General features: G+C 44.0%; 1 protein-coding gene across 1 annotated transcript in view; it reads right to left on the minus strand.

Moving 5' to 3' along the window:
- Nucleotides 1-20,750, minus strand: part of NSD2 (nuclear receptor binding SET domain protein 2) — a 162,061-nt gene that overhangs the window by 16,084 nt on the left and 125,227 nt on the right. The window contains exons 19-21 of the mRNA XM_082252839.1: nucleotides 11,501-11,617; nucleotides 2,727-2,868; nucleotides 2,447-2,553 (exon numbers count right to left, since the gene is read on the minus strand). Of these exons, the coding sequence (XP_082108965.1) occupies nucleotides 2,447-2,553; nucleotides 2,727-2,868; nucleotides 11,501-11,617 (366 nt within the window). The remainder of the gene's footprint in view (nucleotides 1-2,446; nucleotides 2,554-2,726; nucleotides 2,869-11,500; nucleotides 11,618-20,750) is intronic.

Here is a 20,750-nt window from a genome sequence, read left to right on the forward strand (position 1 = left end):
GAAGCCCACCGCCGAATCACCGCTCCATAGGCTTCAAAAACATTGCCGCCGCTTTACATCAATGGGATACTATGGCTGCCGGACTACACAAATATGGCTGCAGACATATACAGCCGCCATCTACGACAAAATGGCGACTAGCAGCCAGCGGTGCACCCCCACCACACCCCTAGGCCGCCCCCCCCCCCCCCCCCGGCACCCAATCGCCCACTCAACACCCCCAGACAGACATTACTTGTATGGCCACCCCTGGGGAGGGGGGGGGTTGCTAGGTGTCTTTGCACCTTGCACGCTGTATGAAATGCAGCCCTGACCCTTGCACGCTGTATGAAATGCAGCCCTGACCCTTGCACGCTGTATGAAATGCAGCCCTGACCCTTGCACGCTGTATGAAATGCAGCCCTGACCCTTGCACGCTGTATGAAATGTAGCCCTGACCCTTGCACGTTGTATGAAATGCACCCCCTGAACCTTGCACGTTGTATGAAATGCACCCCCTGAACCTTGCACTCTGTACAAAACGCACCCCCTGAACCTTGCACTCTGTACAAAACGCACTCTTGAATCCTTCCACACTTAGTATAACGCACTTTTCCAGTTTGTGCAAAACCATTTGTAATGGAAGCTTTTTATTCTTATTTTCTATTTAATTATTGTACTGGGGTTTGTGTCCTTGAGACTCCAGCTTGCGGCACAGCAATCAAAGTTTCTTTTTTTTTTTTTTTTTTTTTAAGTACAAGGAAGCATTTTTTTTTTTTTAAGCATTTGGCCACACCCATTTTGCCAAGCTACGCGTGCCACAGGTCACTTCCTTCCTCGTATCCCTAATTCTGAAGTTGGGAAGTATGGGGCTATAGCATGCAGTTTGCACACCAGCGTTGAATAGAGAGCGGGAGCTGCCAGGGTTTACTTTCCAAGTTAACCAGCAGGTGATTGGTTGCTAGGACCACCTAACAACCAATCACTTGCAGGTCAACTTGGAAAGTTAACTCTGGCAACTCCCACTCTCTATGCAGTGCTGGTGTTCCTCTCTCCAATTATGCCTCTGTTCTGCTCTCCTGTCTCCGCCCCTCTGCATGTCTGAATAAAGTAGGAAGGGGCAGAGCTGTATAATGCAAAAAGACGGTGGCTGTGTAATGCAAAGGGGTCCAAAAAGGTGTGGGGAGGAGGACTATATAATGCAAAAGGGGTCCAGAGAGGGGAGTGGAGTTGTGTACTGTAAAGAGGTCCAGAGGTGTCGCCCCATCAAAATGCTAGAATTGGTGTTAAAACTCACCTTTAATCCAGCGCCGGGCAAGGTCCCCGACACTGATCTTCACGCCCCCTTCTGATGTCGGAAAGGGGGCGTCGTGGGATCAAATTTACCTTCGGGGCTGAAGCCCCTGGTCTTTTTCTCACCAAGCAACACCCCTGGCTTCAATAGAGGCTACCATCAGGCCTAGAACTTTCATGGAGAATCTCAGTGTAGGATGACTCTTGGATCTCAATTTTCGAGCTTCAGCTCAAAGAAAGCTTTTTTTTTTCTGATAGAAAGACTTTTGCATGGGATGTGTCCTGGACCAGACCGAAGTATTATAGGGAAGGCTGCAGAGATTTTTTTTTTTTAAATTGGTCATCCTACCTGTCTTGTGGTGGTACAAGCACAATGACTCCCTGGGACATAAGGTGGTTCAGGGCATTTTGCAAAACTAAATGTCCTCGTCTAGTTTTTTGATTTGGGGGAAAAAAAAAAAAAAAAAAAACACGGTGAGGTAGGAGAATTAACCTTCAGGCTTAGGAGTTGAAGCCTAGGTAGCGTGCTGGGGCACAAAGCATTTTCAAGAGGTAAAAGTCTCTGAAGAAGGGGATTTTGTAACTTTCTTGCTGTTGAAGGATCTTTCCTCTTGTGACATCTTTGATCATTTTGTCAAGTACCCCACCAAAGAGAAGTTGTTCTTCAAAAGGAACACGTTTGAGGACATCTTACTGCCGTCATCAGCTGACAAGGGTATGAGCCAAAAGATTCTGCGCCTTTAAATACAAAGCGGAGCCAGTCTAGATATTGCTGTCATATTTTGTTCTAGGGTATCCACACAAAAGAGAAAGACAGAAGGTAAGGGCTCAGTTTAAGTCCCGAAATACTTGATCATGTGGTTGGTTCTTCAATGCCCTGGGCTAGTTAGCAAAGGTTTGACAGAGTGTAAAAGATTAAAATCTAGCTGGCCTAGGAATGTCTGTCTAGTTACTCCTTTAGGTGGCAATAAAACTCAATTAGTATTGATCCAGTGTCCCATAGTAAATGATAAAGAAACTGTCTGCACTGACCTATCTAGTACATGTGCAGTCATATTTGTATGCAGTCACTCATTTTCATTAAGGGCAGAGATGCAGTAAAATGTTATAAGCCATCTGAAATAAGTAGCTGCTCTGTTCCTCTGCATTTACGAACTAAAGCTGTAAAACAAACCTTTGGTCTGTCCCCCAGGAATCCACTACAGTTAGGTGCTCCACACCTACACACCGTTTTTTCATTTCCAAGACAATCCAAGTTATAGTTAAATGTAAGTTCTTCACCTAAAACAAAAATAAAAAATTTACAAAACACCACAAAAATAGAAGACAAAAAAAAAAAAAACAAAGCAAAAAAAAAACAAACAACTTATAGATGAACAGGTATCAGACTCCGCAAGGATACAAAGTTTACTGTTAAAGCAGCAATATGGTCCCTGTAAAAATAGTGTTCTTACCTGCAGGTATGTCCCGCACTGCAAACAGGCCCACACGAGTGTCTCCATTTACTGTCCATTTCTGGGTCTCACAGTTTGGCTGACAGCTGTGATTCATAAATCGAGAATAGTTCCCTTTAGGCCCTGCATCAATTATTCGGTCCTGTAAATGAAGATAGGTTGAGTGTTCGGTTTTCTGCGAGAACATTTTTCAGAAACAAAAACGTAACTTCATGCTAAGAGATTTGAAAACCATGGATTTTTGTCTTACCGTAAAAACCTTTTCTCTGAGGTTCACCGACGGACACCGCTCCATATCTTTTTAGACCCTTGGGGCTTATGCTGCTCTCTCCACAGGAGGACTAGGGGCAAACTATTTTGGGTACGTCCCAGGGGGTATACTTCCACTTACTAACTGATGTCCTAGAGCAGGAACAAGCAGAGTCAGAAGAATACATAACCCAACTCAACCGAGGGCTGGATGCTGTGTCCCGTCAATGAACATCGGAGAAAAGGATTTTACGGTAAGACATTAATCCAGTTTTCTCTTTCATTCATTGACGGACACAGCTCCATATCTTCTTTGACCCTTGGGACGTCCCAAAGCAGTGTCAATATGAGGGGTGGGAAAAACATAGCAAAGCAAATAATTCCCAAAAAGGGCTAAACATAGCCAACAAGGTAAACCAGGAGCTCAACCAGAAAGAATACACCCTCAGGAACCTCTGCAACAGCAGCCTGCAAAACTTTGGGTCCGAACTAGAGATCGACCGATATGCGTTTTTCGTTGCCGATAGCATATCGGTATAGGCCGATATTTTCACACATTTAAAATTCTGCAAAACACACACAAATTTCAACACAAATCTGTTAAAACATGTTAATCTTTATTTATTAACTTTAACATTCTTCACACCTTAACTGCATGAAAACTGATAGGAAAAGTGCACTTTCAGGGACATCAGTTTCACATCATCTGATTATTATGCATTCCATTAATGCACAAACTGCTGCAGTACTGCACTCACTCACTGCAATAAATCACCACTGCAGTCAGTGCAAAACTGCTAGAAAAAAAAAGCTAGACAAGACAACAGATAGACAACAGCTGCACACTGGATTGGAGTCACTCAGTGGACTACCTCTGCAGTAGGGCACTCACTGCAACTACTGCAGTTAGTGCAAAACTGCTATAAAAAAGCTAGGCAACTGCTACACAGTGGATTGGATTTAAGTCACTCAGTGGACTACCTCTGCAGTAGGGCACTCACCAACTACAGCAGTCAGTGCAAAACTGCTAGAAAAAAAGCTAGACAGTGGATTGGAGTGGACACTGTTTTCTGCATTAGAATATTGTTCTATAGAGAGAGAGAGAGAGAGAGGGAGAGAGAGAGAGAGAGGAGAGATGCCTAGAAACATTTCTCTACTGTACTCCCGAGTGTGGGATCCTTGCATCACTTTTGTATTCAACACCAATTGCCTTTTTGTCCATCCGCTGTCAATGAAGCGGCATGTAAGAATCATTGGTGACTGACTGTTTGTGACCAGCAATCCGTCGTGAATGAGAGTGAGTTGCCAGCATTCTCTGGTTGCAGCATAGCCTTTACTTTGTCAACGACCTTGTGGGGAAGCTTTGCCAGCATTTCCGTTCAATACTGCTCACTCTTCAGTGTGTAGCTAGGTTCAAGTATGGACATCAACCGCTGAAATCCTGAGTCAAGCACCATTGTAAATGGCTGGTTTTCAGTGACAATCATCTCTGTGATTACTCTGTCCAGCAGTTGGGATCTTCCATCTGAATCTAGACAGTGACATGTGTTTTTTTTCACAAACCTATCCGTTATTGTTGCCTGGGATAGTGGAGGAGGTATTGAATCAAAATCACACTGATATTAATTTTGTTTTTTCTGTGCTGCATTATACAATTCAATATGATGAACTCTTTGATAGGCCCAAAGATTTGACATATTTTTGTTTTTTGCAGTTACTGATCCCATGCTGTTGTTTGTACAGGTTTTGCATACTGCTGCTTTTCCTGGAGAAGGTTGAGACGAGAAATAGTCCCAGACCACACTTTACTTTTTCTCTCCTCATCCATCTCCATTTCAATTTGAAAGACACAAAAAAGATTAAAGAAACGGCTTGCTGAAGTTGCTGCTGCTACTGGCACCATGTTGTGGGTTGGTGGCTGACGCCTGGCAGTGTGGGTGGGTTGCTAGCTGGCATCCTGTTGTGGGTTGGTGGCTGACTCCTGGCAGTGTGGGTGGTTGCTTGCTGGCACCCTGTTGAGGGTTGGTGGCTGATGCCTGGCTTGCAGAAACACTGGTGGGTGGCTGGCTTGGGGTCACCCTGTTATGGGTGGCTGGCCGGCTTGGGGTCACCCTGTTATGGGTGGCTGGCAGGAACACTGTGGTGGCTGGCTGGTTTGGTGTCACCCTGCTCTGGGTGGCTGGTTTGCTTGCTCGCTGGAACCCTGTTGTGGGCTGGGTGGCTGGATGCTGGCCGGCTGGAACCCTGGCCTGTTCTGTTGTAGGTCGGATGGCTGGCACCCTGTGGTGGGTGGCTGAGGCCAGGGCCTGTGGGTGGATGGCTGGATGGCCGACACCATGACCGGACTGCAGCTGGCTTACACGAGGCTGTCTGAGGCGTAGGAGGTGGTCTAAAGGCAAAGAATGTGTGCATTGCGCGGTGAAACGGCGTCACGTATGGGCTGCGCAGGCGTGGGAGGTGGTGTTAGAAGGCAGAACGTGCGTGCGCAACATATGCGATGACGTCACGAAAATATTGGCAATATCGGTAAATCCAAAGGCCAATTCCGATATATCGGGGAAAGTGCATATCGGTGTTGCCGATTAATCAGATCTCTAGTCCGAACGCAGCACCCGAGTACATCTACCTTGTAAACTTGGTGAAAATATGCACAGGCGACCATGTGGCCGCCTTGCACACCTGAACCACTGACGCCTGATGACGGCAGGCCCAGGGAGGCACTAAGCGCCCTTGTAGAATGTGCCTTAAAGGGAAAAGAGGAGCCTAACCCCTAATGGAAGATGATCCTCGCTTAGGATAAGGGAAGAATATCCAAATAATGGCTGCAGCCTACCTCCTAACTATAATCCATCAGATATATAGTAGGGTATGAGATGGTAGGGGAGAGGTTAATGGCGCTGCCTATTATAGATGTAAATAACAGATATAGTGTAGGTAAGGGATTCAGCCCAGCAATAGGTATAATCACAGTTTTATAAATGCAGCACTATATAAAAACACACACTGAAAACCATCATAAAACTATAAATATATATGATAACCAATAAAAGTGTAAAATAAATTTGTATAAAGTGACTGTGTGCCAAGTGCTGGTGTGGTGAAGAATGCCACAAAAAAGAAGAAAAGACCATAATCTCAAGCTTATTAAAGGTGCTTCACTGACCGTGCAAAAGAGATCTCAAAAATGGGCAAATAAGTCCCCCGAAAAGTGTGTGGGGTAAACAAACTAGTTGCTGTCACTTTATAGCACTTTTTATGTGCAACTTGTATTATCACTTTTCTGCAAATTAGCTGATGCGATTTTGGGATAATCGCACCAATCTTTTGCAACAGTTAATTGCCTATTGGCTGACTGATTTTTATTCAGCACTTTATACTTCAATTTGTTCACTTGGTTCAAGTTTACCCCACACACTTTTTTGGGGGACTTATTTGCCCATTTTTGATATCTCTTTTGCACGGTCACTAAAGCACCTTAATAAGCTTGAGATTGTCTTTTCTTCTTCTTTGTGGTAATCTCCACCACCACCTCACCAGCACTTGGCACATAGTCACTTTATACAGATTTTACACTTTTATTGGTTATCATATATATTTATAGTTTTATGATGGCTATATGTTTTTGATATCCATTATTGATTACCAAGTCATTTCCACTGTGTGTTTATATAGTGTCAGATTTGTAAAACTGCGATTATACCCATTGCTGGGCTGAATCCCTTACCTACACTATATCTGTTATTTACATATACAATATGCAGCGCCCTTTACCTCTCTCCCCCTACCATCTCATACCTTAATGGAATAGGCCAAATTGCAGCTGCAACTTCGGCAGTTTTGCCTCCAGAAGAAACGCCCTGGCTGAGGCTGAATCCAAAGTCAGGCCCAGGTAGTCCAGGTTGGTGGGTGGAATCAAAGCCGATTTCTAAAAATTCAGCGTCCAGCCAAACTCTTGCAGAGTTCACACAGGGATATCCAGATTGTCTTAAGACAGATGGAGACTCTGCTCACAGAAGGAGATCTATCCAGGTACCCCAGTACCACGATTCCCCTCTGCCTGAGCAAGGCTAACACTGGGGTCAACGCTTTTCTGAACAACCGAGGAGCTGAGGCGAGACCAAAAGGTTAACGCCACAAACTGATAAGGTTCCTCTCCCATGACAAAACGAAGAAAATGCCGATGCCCTACATATATTGGGATATCAAGGTAAGCCTCCTTGATTTCGAGAGAGGCCAGAAAATCTACTTGATGAAGGGATGCCACCACCGTGCGAATGGGCTCCATCCGAAATGTCTGAACCTGCACAAAGCGATTCAAGGCCTTGAGATCCAAGATCGGACTGACCTTGCCTTCCTTCCTGCAAACAGTAAATAGATTTGAAAAAAATCCCTGAAAATGTTCCAACTCTGGAACCGGGACAAATCTCCCTGTGCTAGCAGATCCTGCACCTCTCCGTAAAGGCCCTGCAGCCAATCTGGGGACAGATGCAAATTCGAAGGAAAGAATGTTGCCGGAGGCAAGGCCCAAACTTGATCTTGTAACCGGATCGGATCAACTTGTGGATCCATTTGTTTTGAAAGAGAGAGGTCCACGGGTTTGGAAAGAAGCGAAGATGTTCCCCCACCCCAGATACGGGTGAGGGTGCCCTTTCCGGCAGAGGAGGGCTTGTCTGCAGAACCCGCTTTTGACTTACCAGCCCAGGGATTCTTGGAACCCCCTTTGCGAGTGACGGTGGACTTTTATTCCTTGTCCTGTGAGCCCGCAGGACGAAATGGCCGTTTGTGGCTCTTTGCTCTTGGCAACCTGTGGAAGCAGAGTACTCTTACCTCCCATAAGACCTTTATTGATCTCTTCCATAGGTGCACCGAACAAACGCTCTCCTTCCAACAGTAGATCAGTCAGCACCATTTGGAAGCCTAGTCAGCTGACCAGTACTTCAACCAAATCATGTGGCCGAGGATAATCGCAGTCACAGACACTCTGCCAGCCAAATGGGGCCGCATCCAAGGAAGCATTACAGATATACTGTAGCCCCTGTATCAACTGATCCAGCTCAGGAGGATGTTGACACCCTTCCAGATACTGGCGTAAGTTTTGCCTATTCCGTTAAGGTCTGGGAGACCTGGGTGATGGCAAATACCGGCCTACAAAATTTAACCCGCCACAGTGAAAAAAGGTATTGGACCAGAGCCTCAGCTCTCTTGTCCACAGGGTCCTTAAAAGACGTGGAATCCTCCAGAGGAAGAAGCGTGGCCTTATTTAATCTGGAAACCGGAAAATCCACCACTGGTAGAACCGCCAGCTTCTTCAAAAGGGACTCCTCAAAGGGATATCTCCTAGCGAAACTTTTAGGTATTCCAACCACGCGTTTCAGGAACACACACTGACTACAATCTAGAAATAGGGATAATAGAAAAGGGAACATCTTAGTCAGCTTGGATGGTCTACGGGTGGCAAATTGCACCGGTGCAACCGACGCAGCATCAGCGGTGTCCTCCAATTTTTAATTTTAACGCACGGATACAATCAGTGCCTCCACAAGCACCTTTTCGTGAGGGACCGTAGTGGAAGAGGAACCATCCTCACTGTCAGAGCACTCAGGGTGCGTGGATGCAGTCCCAGTGGGTTGACTCGCATCCGCAGCGGCCATACCCATCTCAGACTCTGAGGAGACAGGGGATACAGGTGAATGTGGGGGGCACGTCTTGCTAGGCAGCTCTTGAAGGGCCATAGGAACCTTTGACACAAGTGACTGTAGGACAGCTGTCATGGCTGCCAGGGTAGACAGACTCACCAGAGGGTCCCGCAGCTTCTGATAGTGGGTCAGGTGGTGATACCTGCTCCAGGGACTCCATGGTTAATTCAGAGGCCACCCTTAAGCAAAGGAAAAAAAAAAAAACCCTCACACCGCTACCGCTGTGGGACTGCAAGACCCAGCACACAAGCGGCGCTGCTATAGCCGCAGGGAATCACCATCACCTATTCAGAGCTGCATACAGAGCGCTAGCTAAGCTGCTTGCCATGCTGCGATCAGAAAGGAAGAGGATACGTAGTCGCTGCCACTAGAGGGCCCACCACCACATCACCACTCCATAGGCTACAAGAAAATGGCTGCCGCATTGACTGATGGGAAACTCCAAAAACATGGCCCCCGGACTACACAAACATGGCCACCGAGGCTGTATACAGCCATCCACAACAAAATGGTGGCGCCACGTGGCCCCCAGGACACAGACCGGCCCTACAGGTACCCGCCCACGCAGCCATTCGCATCAGAAAACGAGTCGCCAGAGACACGCTCCCACCTCCTGCCCATCACCAATGACAACCCATACATCACAACAGCCCTGGGGGGGGGGTGAGAAACCAAGAAGGAAGGGCACAGAGGGGGCCTACCAACCCGAGAAAGGGCCCGCGTCCACACCTGCATTTCCCCAGAGGAAAGGGGGAACACTACTCATCACACCTGGGAACCGAGCGGGCATCACTTTAAAATCCCAAGGCGGTAGTGGGGACCACACTGGTGGAGTCAAATGTCAAACCCCCTGAATAAAAGTACGCACCGGGGCCAAGGTTCGTTGAAAGATGACCACCAAGGTCCACACCTGACCCTTAATGGTACTCCGGGCCAATTTCTGCTCAACCCCCTGCTGAAGGAAGGTCCAGACCCGAGCCACTGAAAGAGGGTGGATACCAAGCAACGAACACCACGAAATGTACGTTTTCCACCTACGATGGTAGATCTTCCTAGGAGTAGACATGCTAGCCTTCAGTAGTGTGGGAATCACTGACCCAGAGAAACCTCTATCCTTCAGTACCTGGCTTTCAACAGCCAAGCCGCCAAAGCTAGCGACTGTAAAGCAGAATGGAACATTGGCACCTTGAGACAGCAGATCCTCCCTGAGAGGTAGTCTCCAAGGGATGCCGGCGACCAGCCTCACAAGGCCTGCGTATCATAACAGTCAGAGCTCTGAATTGTCTGATTGGATTTGCACCGGAAACCCAAAACACCCAATATGTCCTCCCTTCAGAGCGCATGCGCCGGTGACGTCACTTGCTGCATGCAGTGTGAATATTTTTTAAACCGTGACAGTTTGGGACATTTACTGTACCTACCCTGTAAGTACAAGTTCACAAACAGGGTTTACTTCCACTTACAGAAGACCAAACTAAAAAGACTTGCTGCCAAAGAAAACATTAAGAAATATTAAAGTGATGGGGGGGTGGGGGGGGGGGGGGCGATTCTACCACTCCTTTGGAATTCTTACTGGTATGAGTGTGCCTAGGCACTCCTGTGCAGTGCTTTGGTGACTTTACAGCTGTGCTGCTCAGTGATCTCCTTTCTGAAGTCTACAACATGAAGAAGCAAAGTCCTTTCACTACCCAAGATGACTGCCTCCACACAGAGGCTAAGTGCAGAACACAGCATGGGAAGTCAGTTATACAGAATTTATATAGTGCCAATAGTCTCAGTAGCGCTTCATAAAATAAAAGGGAGACAGTACAGTAAATAAAGATGCAAGACAAGTATCAGTGGGCCCTGCTCATTAGAGCTTACAATCAACAGCGTCGCAGAGAGAACAAAGGCAATTTTTGAAGGCTAGACTTTTACCGTTTGCCTACCTTTTCCTGAGCACAGCTTCCAGAGATCAGCTCCTCCAAGTTTACACTTAAAGTGGTAGTAAAGTCATGTCAGCCATTTTTACCTACAGGTAAGCTTAGAATAAAACTTACCTGTGGGTAAAATTATTATCTCCAAAATGTGCACCGTTTAGAAGATATTTCATGGAGCAGCAACTGATGACTTCACAGACACATGCACTTTCAAGGAACAGCATACTGTGCTATTCCTTCAGAGGTCTGTCAGCGCGCTGCTGGAGGGGGTTCATTTTAAGGTAAGTCTCTCAATGTGCTAGCACCTTAGGACATTACCTTGCAGAGTTAATTTTTTTTTTGTAAAAAAGTTTACTACCAGTTTAAGGCTGCTTTCACACCGCTACACTGGGGGGGGGAAAGCATAAAAAAATGCATATGTATTTTTGCTGTGGTTCCGGTGCGTTTTCTGGGTGCCTATTCAACGGCATGTACCTGTGGAAAAAACATTGGATTTGAAAAATGCACCAAAAACGCAGCGCAGGTGCGTTTTGCCACATTATCTATTTCAGAGGGGACCTGCATTTTTGGTGTGATTTTGTAAAGAGCAAGGATGCTACAAGCAGGACTTTTCAAAATGCACCACACCCACAGCGCAGTGGTGTGAAGAGTCCCATAGGATTTAAAGGGAAACCTTTTTCTGTTTTTTTCAGCAAGGCAAAAATGCATCAGTGTAAAAAGTACCCTACATTTTGTTGCACCGTTAACTTGTAGTGTTACATAGCACTGCATAGGACACTCCCAAATACAGTACAGAAATAATAAAGCTCATGTTCTCCAGCAGCGGCCAACACAAAAAAACAAAGAATGAAGGCAGGCTGAGTAAACTGAGCACAGAGTCAAAGCAATAGTGTATGAGGCTCCCTTGTACCTTATCAATGGTCAGCATATAAAAGTGCGTAATGTCATTCTCCTGTGCATGGCGAATCCTTGCCATACATTCCTCTTCATCAATAAGTTCTCCAATGTACTCGTTCACAAACTCTCCCTGAGAGAAAAAATATTCCAATTATCCTTTCCATACAGTAAATTAACGAGTTCAACATTTTAGAATGGCAACGAAAATTACACATGAAGACAATTTTGTGGCCTACCAAAATTACGGCCAGTTAGGCACCATGTCCTTTCGATATATATATATATATATATATATATATATATATATATATATATATATATATACTGTTAAACTTTCAGTGCGAAATAGAAATACAATTTTTATTATTACAGGTCAAGAATTGTGAACTTTGAGGCCCCCATTGACCTTGCTACATATTGAGTCAAAACTCTTTCAGTTTGAAACACACATTGCGTCCATTGTTTGAGATGGTTTTGTTTGCCTGTACGTTGAGATGAGAAGCTGTGCCATCTACCCCCGAAAGGAAATTGTGTTGGTTAAACTTTGAATAAGAGAAACCAGAAAGATCATAAAACTTTGTTCGGCCATGAGACATTTTATCACACAATGGCCGAAACTCAATTTCAGGATAACACCTGTGTTCACCCATCCACAAGCAGGATAAGCTATTGTCTATATCATGAGGAGACAAACAAACGGAAACGGACAAAGGCTAGAATCTATCATTCATTTACCTATAAACCAACAGGGGGGTAGGGTTGTTGAAATCTACACGGAGTCACATAAACATTGTCACTTAGATTGATGATAACTGCAAATCTCAAAATGAATTTCAGAAAATCATAAATTGATATCTTTGCCCCCTCATATACAAAAGGTGTTATGGAACTATGATGTTATGACAACCTCCTACTGAGAAGTACATTATATTCTATCATATAGTAGTGTCAAAGGGTCAGAAATTTCGCCCATATTTTATAATCCAGTCCCCATATCATGAATGTACTGTTAACATAATAATGCCTAAATGGATAATATTCTGATCAGAAGTAACCATGTATAGGACAAGTTACATATACAAGCTGTTGTGTATCAATATATATATAACCGTATATTTTTCGATATAATTCTTACTGCTACTAATTAAAGTCTTGGGTTAAAAAGTAAAATCCAATATATATATATATTACGTAAGATATATTAAATATTAGAATAGTGTTACCAAGATTAATCTTTATTTAGATACCTGGTGGATTAAATGGACGTCATAGATGAGAGCATGATTACATTTATGTTTTTTATAATAGTCTTAAATGGAGAAATCTTTAATTAATTTTAATATACTGGTTAACCAAGAGGTGTCACCCTATGACATCACCAGTTAATGAATAAGATGTTCCAACCAATAGGAATAATGTTCCTCCCACTGGGTTTGGCTTATGATAATTTTTACTGCCCTTTTGTTCAACACAAAATAAAAAGAAACCAGAGATGTAATAACAGACACAACACAACACAACACACATCATATCTTGCCCAATATACATCACACTTACAACATACACACTACTAACAGCCATGCACAGACTCATCTACACAGACGACTCCATTTCAATCTGCCATGTATCTGAACCTTTGAGGGACGCCAAACAAAGCTCCTCCCTAATTGGCCACCATCTTGGAAATGCAGCCATCTTAAAGGAACCTGGTAACTACTACTCTAAGCTAAGCGGCCATTTTAAATATGGTAATTATGCCTTGCTGTTATTTGATTATTATTCAATATTGTTTATGTACTTCCTTAAATGTTTTACATTTCGTATTTAAAGGGTAACGAAAGTACAATCCCAGCCGTATAAACCATATGTAGATTTTTCTCTAAAGAGATGATTTTTGTTTTTATAACATTTTTAATATCAGATTAAGCGCATTATTTGCGATTTTACGTCTTCCGTTTTGCATGGCTTATTCTCACTTCATCTGCAGTGGAATGACTTTCGGCCATGTGATTCGCAGACTATTGTGGTCTGATTATATAGAATATTAATTTATGGTTCATACTACACCTGGGAAATACATAATCTTGCTTTATTTTACTTTCATCGTTTAGCTAAATATCACATTGCATTTATCGTTTTAAGTTGATATTTTATGTAAGGTTATCTCTTTGTGTCACTCAAGTATGATCATTTATGGTGAAATATGTCTTGCGAATAAATATTCTTATATATATATTCCCTACTGTAGACTGTTTCACTAAGATTGGTATATGCTTTTAAAAAGAAATTAACTGATAAAAAAAGAACTTGGGAAAATTGCGTGGTATACTATGAGTGTCTGAACAAAATTAATTGGGTTTTTTTTCTTAGATATTAAATTATTTGCCGTAATCGGCTGGAGGCACTGCGTCATAATTTTATTGATAGTTCAGACATCGCCTTTAGTAATAAATTAAAAATAATCAGAATAATAATATTTTCGAATGTATAAAACGCACAATACACACACACACACACATACATACACAGTACAGAACAGACCAAGAGTTTGGACACACCTTCTCATTCAAAGAGTTTTCTTTATTTTCATGACTATGAAAATTGTAGAGTCACAATTAAAGAGGTAGTCACCTGAAATGGTTTTAACTTCACAGGTGTGCCCTGTCAGGTTTAATAAGTGTGATTTCTTGCCTTCGGCTCCTTTCACACACTCCGTCCGTTGGACGGAGATCATTTTTCTCAGCGGGGGATCAAGCCGCCGATCCCCCGCTGAGCAGCAGGACGACAGCTGTGTCTCCGTGCTGTGTGCGGAGACACAGCTGACAGTTCCCCATGCATCTCTATGGGGAAAATCGGATGTCAACGGACCGTCAGTCCGTTCTCACCCGATCCCATCCGATCCGCTGGACGGATGGAAAATAGGGTTTCCATCCGTCCAGATTTGACGGATCGGATGTCAGCGGACATGTCTCCGCTGACATCCGATGCCCCATAGGAATGCATGGGGGGACCGTTCAGATCCGCCAAAAAAACGGACAGGCGGATCTGAACGGTCCGCCTGTGTGAAAGGGGCCTTATAAATGGGGTTTGGACCATCAGTTGTGTTGTGCAGAAGTCAGGTGGATACACAGCTGATAGTCCTACTGAATAGACTGTTAGAATTTGTATTATGGCAAGAAAAAAGCAGCTAAGTACAGGAAAAGCGAGTGGCCATCATTACTTTAAGAAATTAAGGTCAGTCAGTTCGAAAAATTGGGAAAACTTTGAAAGTGTCCCCAAGTACAGTCACAAAAACCATCAAGCGCTACAGAGAAACTGGCTCACATGCAGACCGCCCCAGGAAAGGCAGACCAAGAGTCACCTCTGCTGCGGAGGATAAGTTCATCCGAGTCACCAGCCTCAGAAATCGCAGGTTAACAGTAGCTCAGATTAGAGACCAGGTCAATGGCACATGGAGTTCTAGCAGCAGACACATCTCTAGAACAACTGTTAAAGAGGAGACTGTGTGAATCAGGCCTTCATGGTAGAATATCTGCTAGGAAACCACTGCTAAAGAAAGGCAAAAAGCAGAAGAGACTTGTTTGGGCTAAAGAACACACGGAATGGACATTAGACCAGTGGAAATCTGTGCTTTGGTCTGATGAGTCCATATTTGAGATCTTTGGCTCCAACCACCGTGTCTTTGTGAGACGCAGAAAAGGTGAACGGATGGACTCTACATGCCTGGTTCCCGTGTAGCATGGAGGAGGAGGTGTGATGGTGTGGGGTGCTTTGCTGGTGACACTGTTGGGGATTTATTCAAAATTAAAGGCATACTGAACCAGCATGGCTACCACAGCATCTTGCAGCGGCATGCTATTCCATCCGGTTTGCGCTTAGTTGGACCATCATTTATTTTTCAACAGCACAACGACCCCAAACACACCTCCAGGCTGTGTAAGGGCTATTTGACCAAGAAGGAGAGTGATGGGGTGCTGTGCCAGATAACCTGGCCTCCACAGTCACCGGACCTGAACCCAATCGAGATGGTTTGGGGTGAGCTGGACCGCAGAGTGAAGGCAAAAGGGCCAACAAGTGCTAAGCATCTCTGGGAACTCCTTCAAGACTGTTGGAAGACCATTTCAGGTGACTAACTCTTGAAGTTTGACTCTACAATTTTCATAGTCATGAAAATAAAGAAAACTCTTTGAATGAGAAAGTGTGTCCAAACTTTTGGTCTATATATATTATATATATACATATACATATACACACACACACACACACACACACACACACACACACACACACACACACACACAGTCAGGTCCATAAATATTGGGACATCGACAATTCTAATCTTTTTGGCTCTATACACAACCACAATGGATTTAAAAAGAAACAAACAAGATGTGCTTTAACTGCAAACTTTCAGCTTTAATTTGAGGGTATTTACTTCCAAATCAGGTGAACGGTGTAGGAATTACAACAGTTTGTATATGTGCCTCCCACTTTTTAAGGGACCAAAAGTAATGGGACAATTGGCTGCTCAGCTGTTCCATGGCCAGGTGTGTGTTATTTCCTCATTATCTCATTTACAAGGAGCAGATAAAAGGTCCAGAGTTTATTTCAAGTGTGCTACTTGCATTTGGAATCTGTTGCTGTCAATATGAGATCCAAAGAGCTGTCACTATCAGTGAAGCAAGCCATCATTAGGCTGAAAAAACAAAACAAACCCATCAGAGAGATAGCAAAAACATTAGGTGTGGCCAAATCAACTGTTTGGAACATCCTTAATCACTTTACCACAGCAGGATTTTCCTGCTTAACGTTCAGGCCACTTTTTGCAACTTGGCACTGCACGACTTTAACTGACAATTGCACGGTCATGCAACCCTGTACCCAAACGAAATTTACGTCCTTTTTTCCCACAAACAGAGCTTTCTTTTGGTGGTATTTGATCAACTCTGCGCTTTTCATTTTTTTGCGATATTAATAAAAAAAAAAGAGCTAAAATTTTGCAAAACAAATTGACATTTTCTACTTTGACAGTTAAAAAATATCCAATATATTAAATTTTTGTCATATTTCAGGCCAAAATGTAGTTAGCTACATGTCTAACAAAAAAATTCTCAATGAGCATATTTTTAACCGCTTTAAGACCAGAAGATTTTACCCCATTCCTGACCAGGCTATATTTTGTCACCCGTGAGTAGGCGATGCATACTAGCTCATTATGTGTGTCTTTCAGGTGTTTGTTTTTTAAAAAAAAATTCTGAGGTTTACAACCTCTAAATTGAAAGAACGCACCAGTGAGCTCAGCAACACCAAAAGACCCGGAAGACCACGGAAAACAACTGTGGTGGATAACCGAAGAATTCTTTCCCTGGTGAAGAAAACACCCTTCACAACAGTTGGCCAGATCAAGATCACTCTCCAGGAGGTAGGTGTATGTGTGTCAATGTCAACAATCAAGACGCTGAGGAAGTCCCGCCCACGGACGATACGCGTGCGCAAGGGGAAGGAGATTGTGACGTCACTCGTAGCCCCTGTTAGCAGAGCGTTTCGCTCTGTCTGGAGATCAGCTGGATTGCTGTACTGCTCGTTTTTGCATTACCTTGAAGTAAGAGGCTGTCCATTTGTTTTATTAATAAATTGTGGTGTTTGAAACATATTGCACTATGGTCTGCCCCCTTTCTATTACATGGGGATCTTTGTGAACACCTTTACAAAAAGGAGAGATGCCCTCTGTGATTGCTGTCCTGGTCAGGATTTTCACATTGCTGGGAGTGTACTTTTAAGGCTGTCTTTTCACAGCCTACAGGTGAGAGGCTAGCACCTCTGGTGAAGGATTGCACTGAACAAGCACTTGTGTCCTGTTTACTGATCAGCACTGAGCACTTTCATTGGGATTTCTTATTGGACTGTTTTCTCCTCTTTTTTACAAGACTACTGCGTGCCATTCATAGACTTTTCATTTATCCATTGATGTTTTTATTGTCTTATTGTTTTAGCGCTGCACTTTTCACTATCAGTTTTACATATTTTTTACCTTGGTGTCAGCTGCTTTTATTTATTTCCATCCATTTATTTATTCATGCTTGCGCCGATATTCCTGTTTTTTCAACAATCAAGAGAAGACTTCACCAGAGTGAATACAGAGGGTTCACCACAATATGTAAACCATTGGTGAGCCTCAAAAACAGGAACGCCAGATTAGAGTTTGCCAAACAACATCTAAAAAAGCCTTCACAGTTCTGGAACAACATCATATGGACAGATGAGACAAGATCAACTTGTACCAGAGTGATGGGAAGAGAAGAGTATGGAGAAGAACTGGAACTACTCATGATCCAAAGCATACCACCTCATCAGTGAAGCATGGTGGTGGTAGTGTCATGGCGTGGGCATGTATGGCTGCCAATGGAACTGGTTCTCTTGTATTTATTGATGATGTGACTGCTGACAAAAGCAGCAGGGTGAATTCTGAAGTGTTTCGGGCAATATTATCTGCTCATATTCAGCCAAATGTTTCAGAACTCACTGGACGGCGCTTCACAGTGCAGATGGACAATGACCCGAAGCATACTGCGAGAGCAACCAAAGAGGTTAAGGGAAAGAAGTGGAATGTTATGCAATGGCCAAGTCGATCACCTGACCTGAATCCGATAGAGCATGCATTTCACTTGCTGAAGACAAAACTCAAGGGAAAATGCCCTAAGAACAAGCAGGAACTGAAGACAGTTATATTAGAGGCCTGGCAGAGCATCACCAGGGATGAAACCCAGCGTCTGGTGATGTCTATGCGTTTCAGACTTCAGGCTGTAATTGACTGCAAAGGATTTGCAACCAAGTAAAAAGTGAAAGTTTGATTTATGATTGTTAATCTGTCCCATTACTTTTGGTCCCTTAAAAAGTAGGAGGCACATATACACAAACGGTTGTAAATCCTACACAGTTCACCTGATTTGGATGTAAATACCCTCAAATTAAAGCTGAAAGTCTGCAGTTAAAGCACATCTTGTTTGTTTCATTTCAAATCCATTGTGGTGGTGTATAGAGCCAAAAAGATTTGAATTGTGTAGATGTCCCAATAGTTATAGACCTGATAGAGATTATATATATATATATATATATATATACACACATCTACATACATACACACAGTCACAGGGAATAGCTCAATAGCGCCCATTTGTTTTCTTTTAATTCATAAAAATGTAAAAAAGGCCATGGTTTGGGGGATTGGGGGGGGGGGGGGGGTGCGCGCTAAGAATCCACTTTCCACTGTGTGAGCACAAATAGAACTGAAGACTGGAAACAATATGTGAGCGATTGAGCACCACCCCTTGCCATACTACCTTGCAGCCTTCTATGTGATAATATGCAAATTTAGTGCTATAAACCAGCAGTTCTGAGTGCATAATTGGTCTACAGAACATAAAATCTGCATGGCTCCATCCTGAAATTAGAAATGATCTTTTTGAAAGTGAGGTTTTGTAAATGGACTCTGCTATATGCATTCAGTACTTTGCAAGGGCTTCAAGAAGAATTCCAGGCTTGTTATATTTTTAACATAGTAACACTCCAGCTTGGATCAAAGTAAATGGGTCTATAGGGTATCTCACAAAAGTGAATACATCCCTCACATTTTTGTAAATATTTTATTCTATCTTTTCATGTGACAACACTGAAGAAATAACACTTTGCTACCATGTATAGTAGTGAGTGTACAGCTTGTATAACAGTATAAATTAGCTTTGTTAACAGTGCAAATTTCCTGTCCCTCCAAAATAACTCCACACAGCCATTCATGTCTAAACCGCTGGCAACAAAAGTGAGTACACCCCTAAGTGAAAATGTCCAAATTGGGCCCAATTAGCTGTTTTCCCTCCCTGGTGTCATGGGACTTGTTAGTGTTACAAGGTCTCAGATGTGAATGGGAGCAGGTGTGTTAAATTTGGTGTTATGAAGGTGGGGGGCGCTTCTTGCCAGGTCTCCTTTGCAGGGCCATATCTACTTTGGCTAATAGTGACTGCAGGGCTGCTGTCATGGCTGCCAGGGCAGACAGACCCAGAGTCCCACAGATCCAGGAGTAGATCTGGTGGTGAAAAGAGCTCCACAGGCTCCATGATCGTTAAGGGTTAAGCAGAACCACTGCTCAAAGAAAAACAAACAAAAAAAAACAAGGGAGGCCCCTCCCCCCTGTGGCACTACAAGAAGCAGCGCACCCGTGACACTGTATACAGCAAAGAAGGATTGTACCCCCAGACACACCACCTGAAAGCACCAAAAACGATCTGCCACACTGCTCGAAAGAGGAAACGCTGACCTGACACTAGAGGCCCAAACAGCCTCAGCACTGTCTCAGACTACAGGAAAATGGCCACCAATGCAAGTCTATGGGATAACCAAAAACACGCCGAACCCGGGAATCACGGACCATGAAAAAATGGCGGTACCATGCAGCGCTGCACGGGACACTGGACCTAACGTGAAAAATTTACACACCCCAGGAGAGGACCTTCCAACTCCCCCCAAATTTAAGGGGGAACCCTGCAAGGAGGAGGAGGAGGAAGGACACAGGCAGGCAAATTCTGGAGGAAAGGAGGGGGGCTACTATTCACTATACCACGGTCATGCTGCGGCCTGAGATACGCTGCGCCTCTGATCGTGACCAGTGCTATGTGACCTTGCAAGGTGTTTCACTCACCGGCAGTCCCCGCCCAGTGGGACTATGTCGTGGCCAACTTAGCGCGGAGCTAGTAGTTGGGTCGTGCTCGCAGGCCAGACTGGGAAGACTAAGGATCTAGAATATCCAGTGCGCCCCCCAGTCCAGCTGTGGATTGTAGTTCACACAGGAACAAAAACAGAAAGAAAAAGAAAAAGTAAATTCCATTTAAATAGGAAAAAATGCCAGCACCGCAGATCCCAGCAGAAAGCCAGGTCCTTACTCCTGAACTAGGCAGAAAAAAAAACTGGAAGTCCTACAGCAGGAAGTGATGGTACACCATCTGGGACTGCCCCAGGGGCATAACCAAAAAGGTTTCCGCCTAGTCCTACTCCTAGAGAGCAAGAGCGTAAGACCAATGGTCTGAAGACTTGAATCTGCCAGTGAACAAAAGAGAAAAGGGGATTTAAGTGACTTTGAATGTAGTATGGTTGTTGGGTGCCAGACGGCCTGGTCGGAGTATTAGAAAACTGCTGATCTACTGGGATTTTCACACACAACCATCTCTAGGGTTAACAGACAAGCTGGTCGTGGTAGTGTAATGGTGTGGGGG

Source organism: Pelophylax lessonae (assembly GCF_965119305.1).
Source record: "Pelophylax lessonae genome assembly, chromosome: 1".
Taxonomy (NCBI): domain Eukaryota; kingdom Metazoa; phylum Chordata; class Amphibia; order Anura; family Ranidae; genus Pelophylax; species Pelophylax lessonae.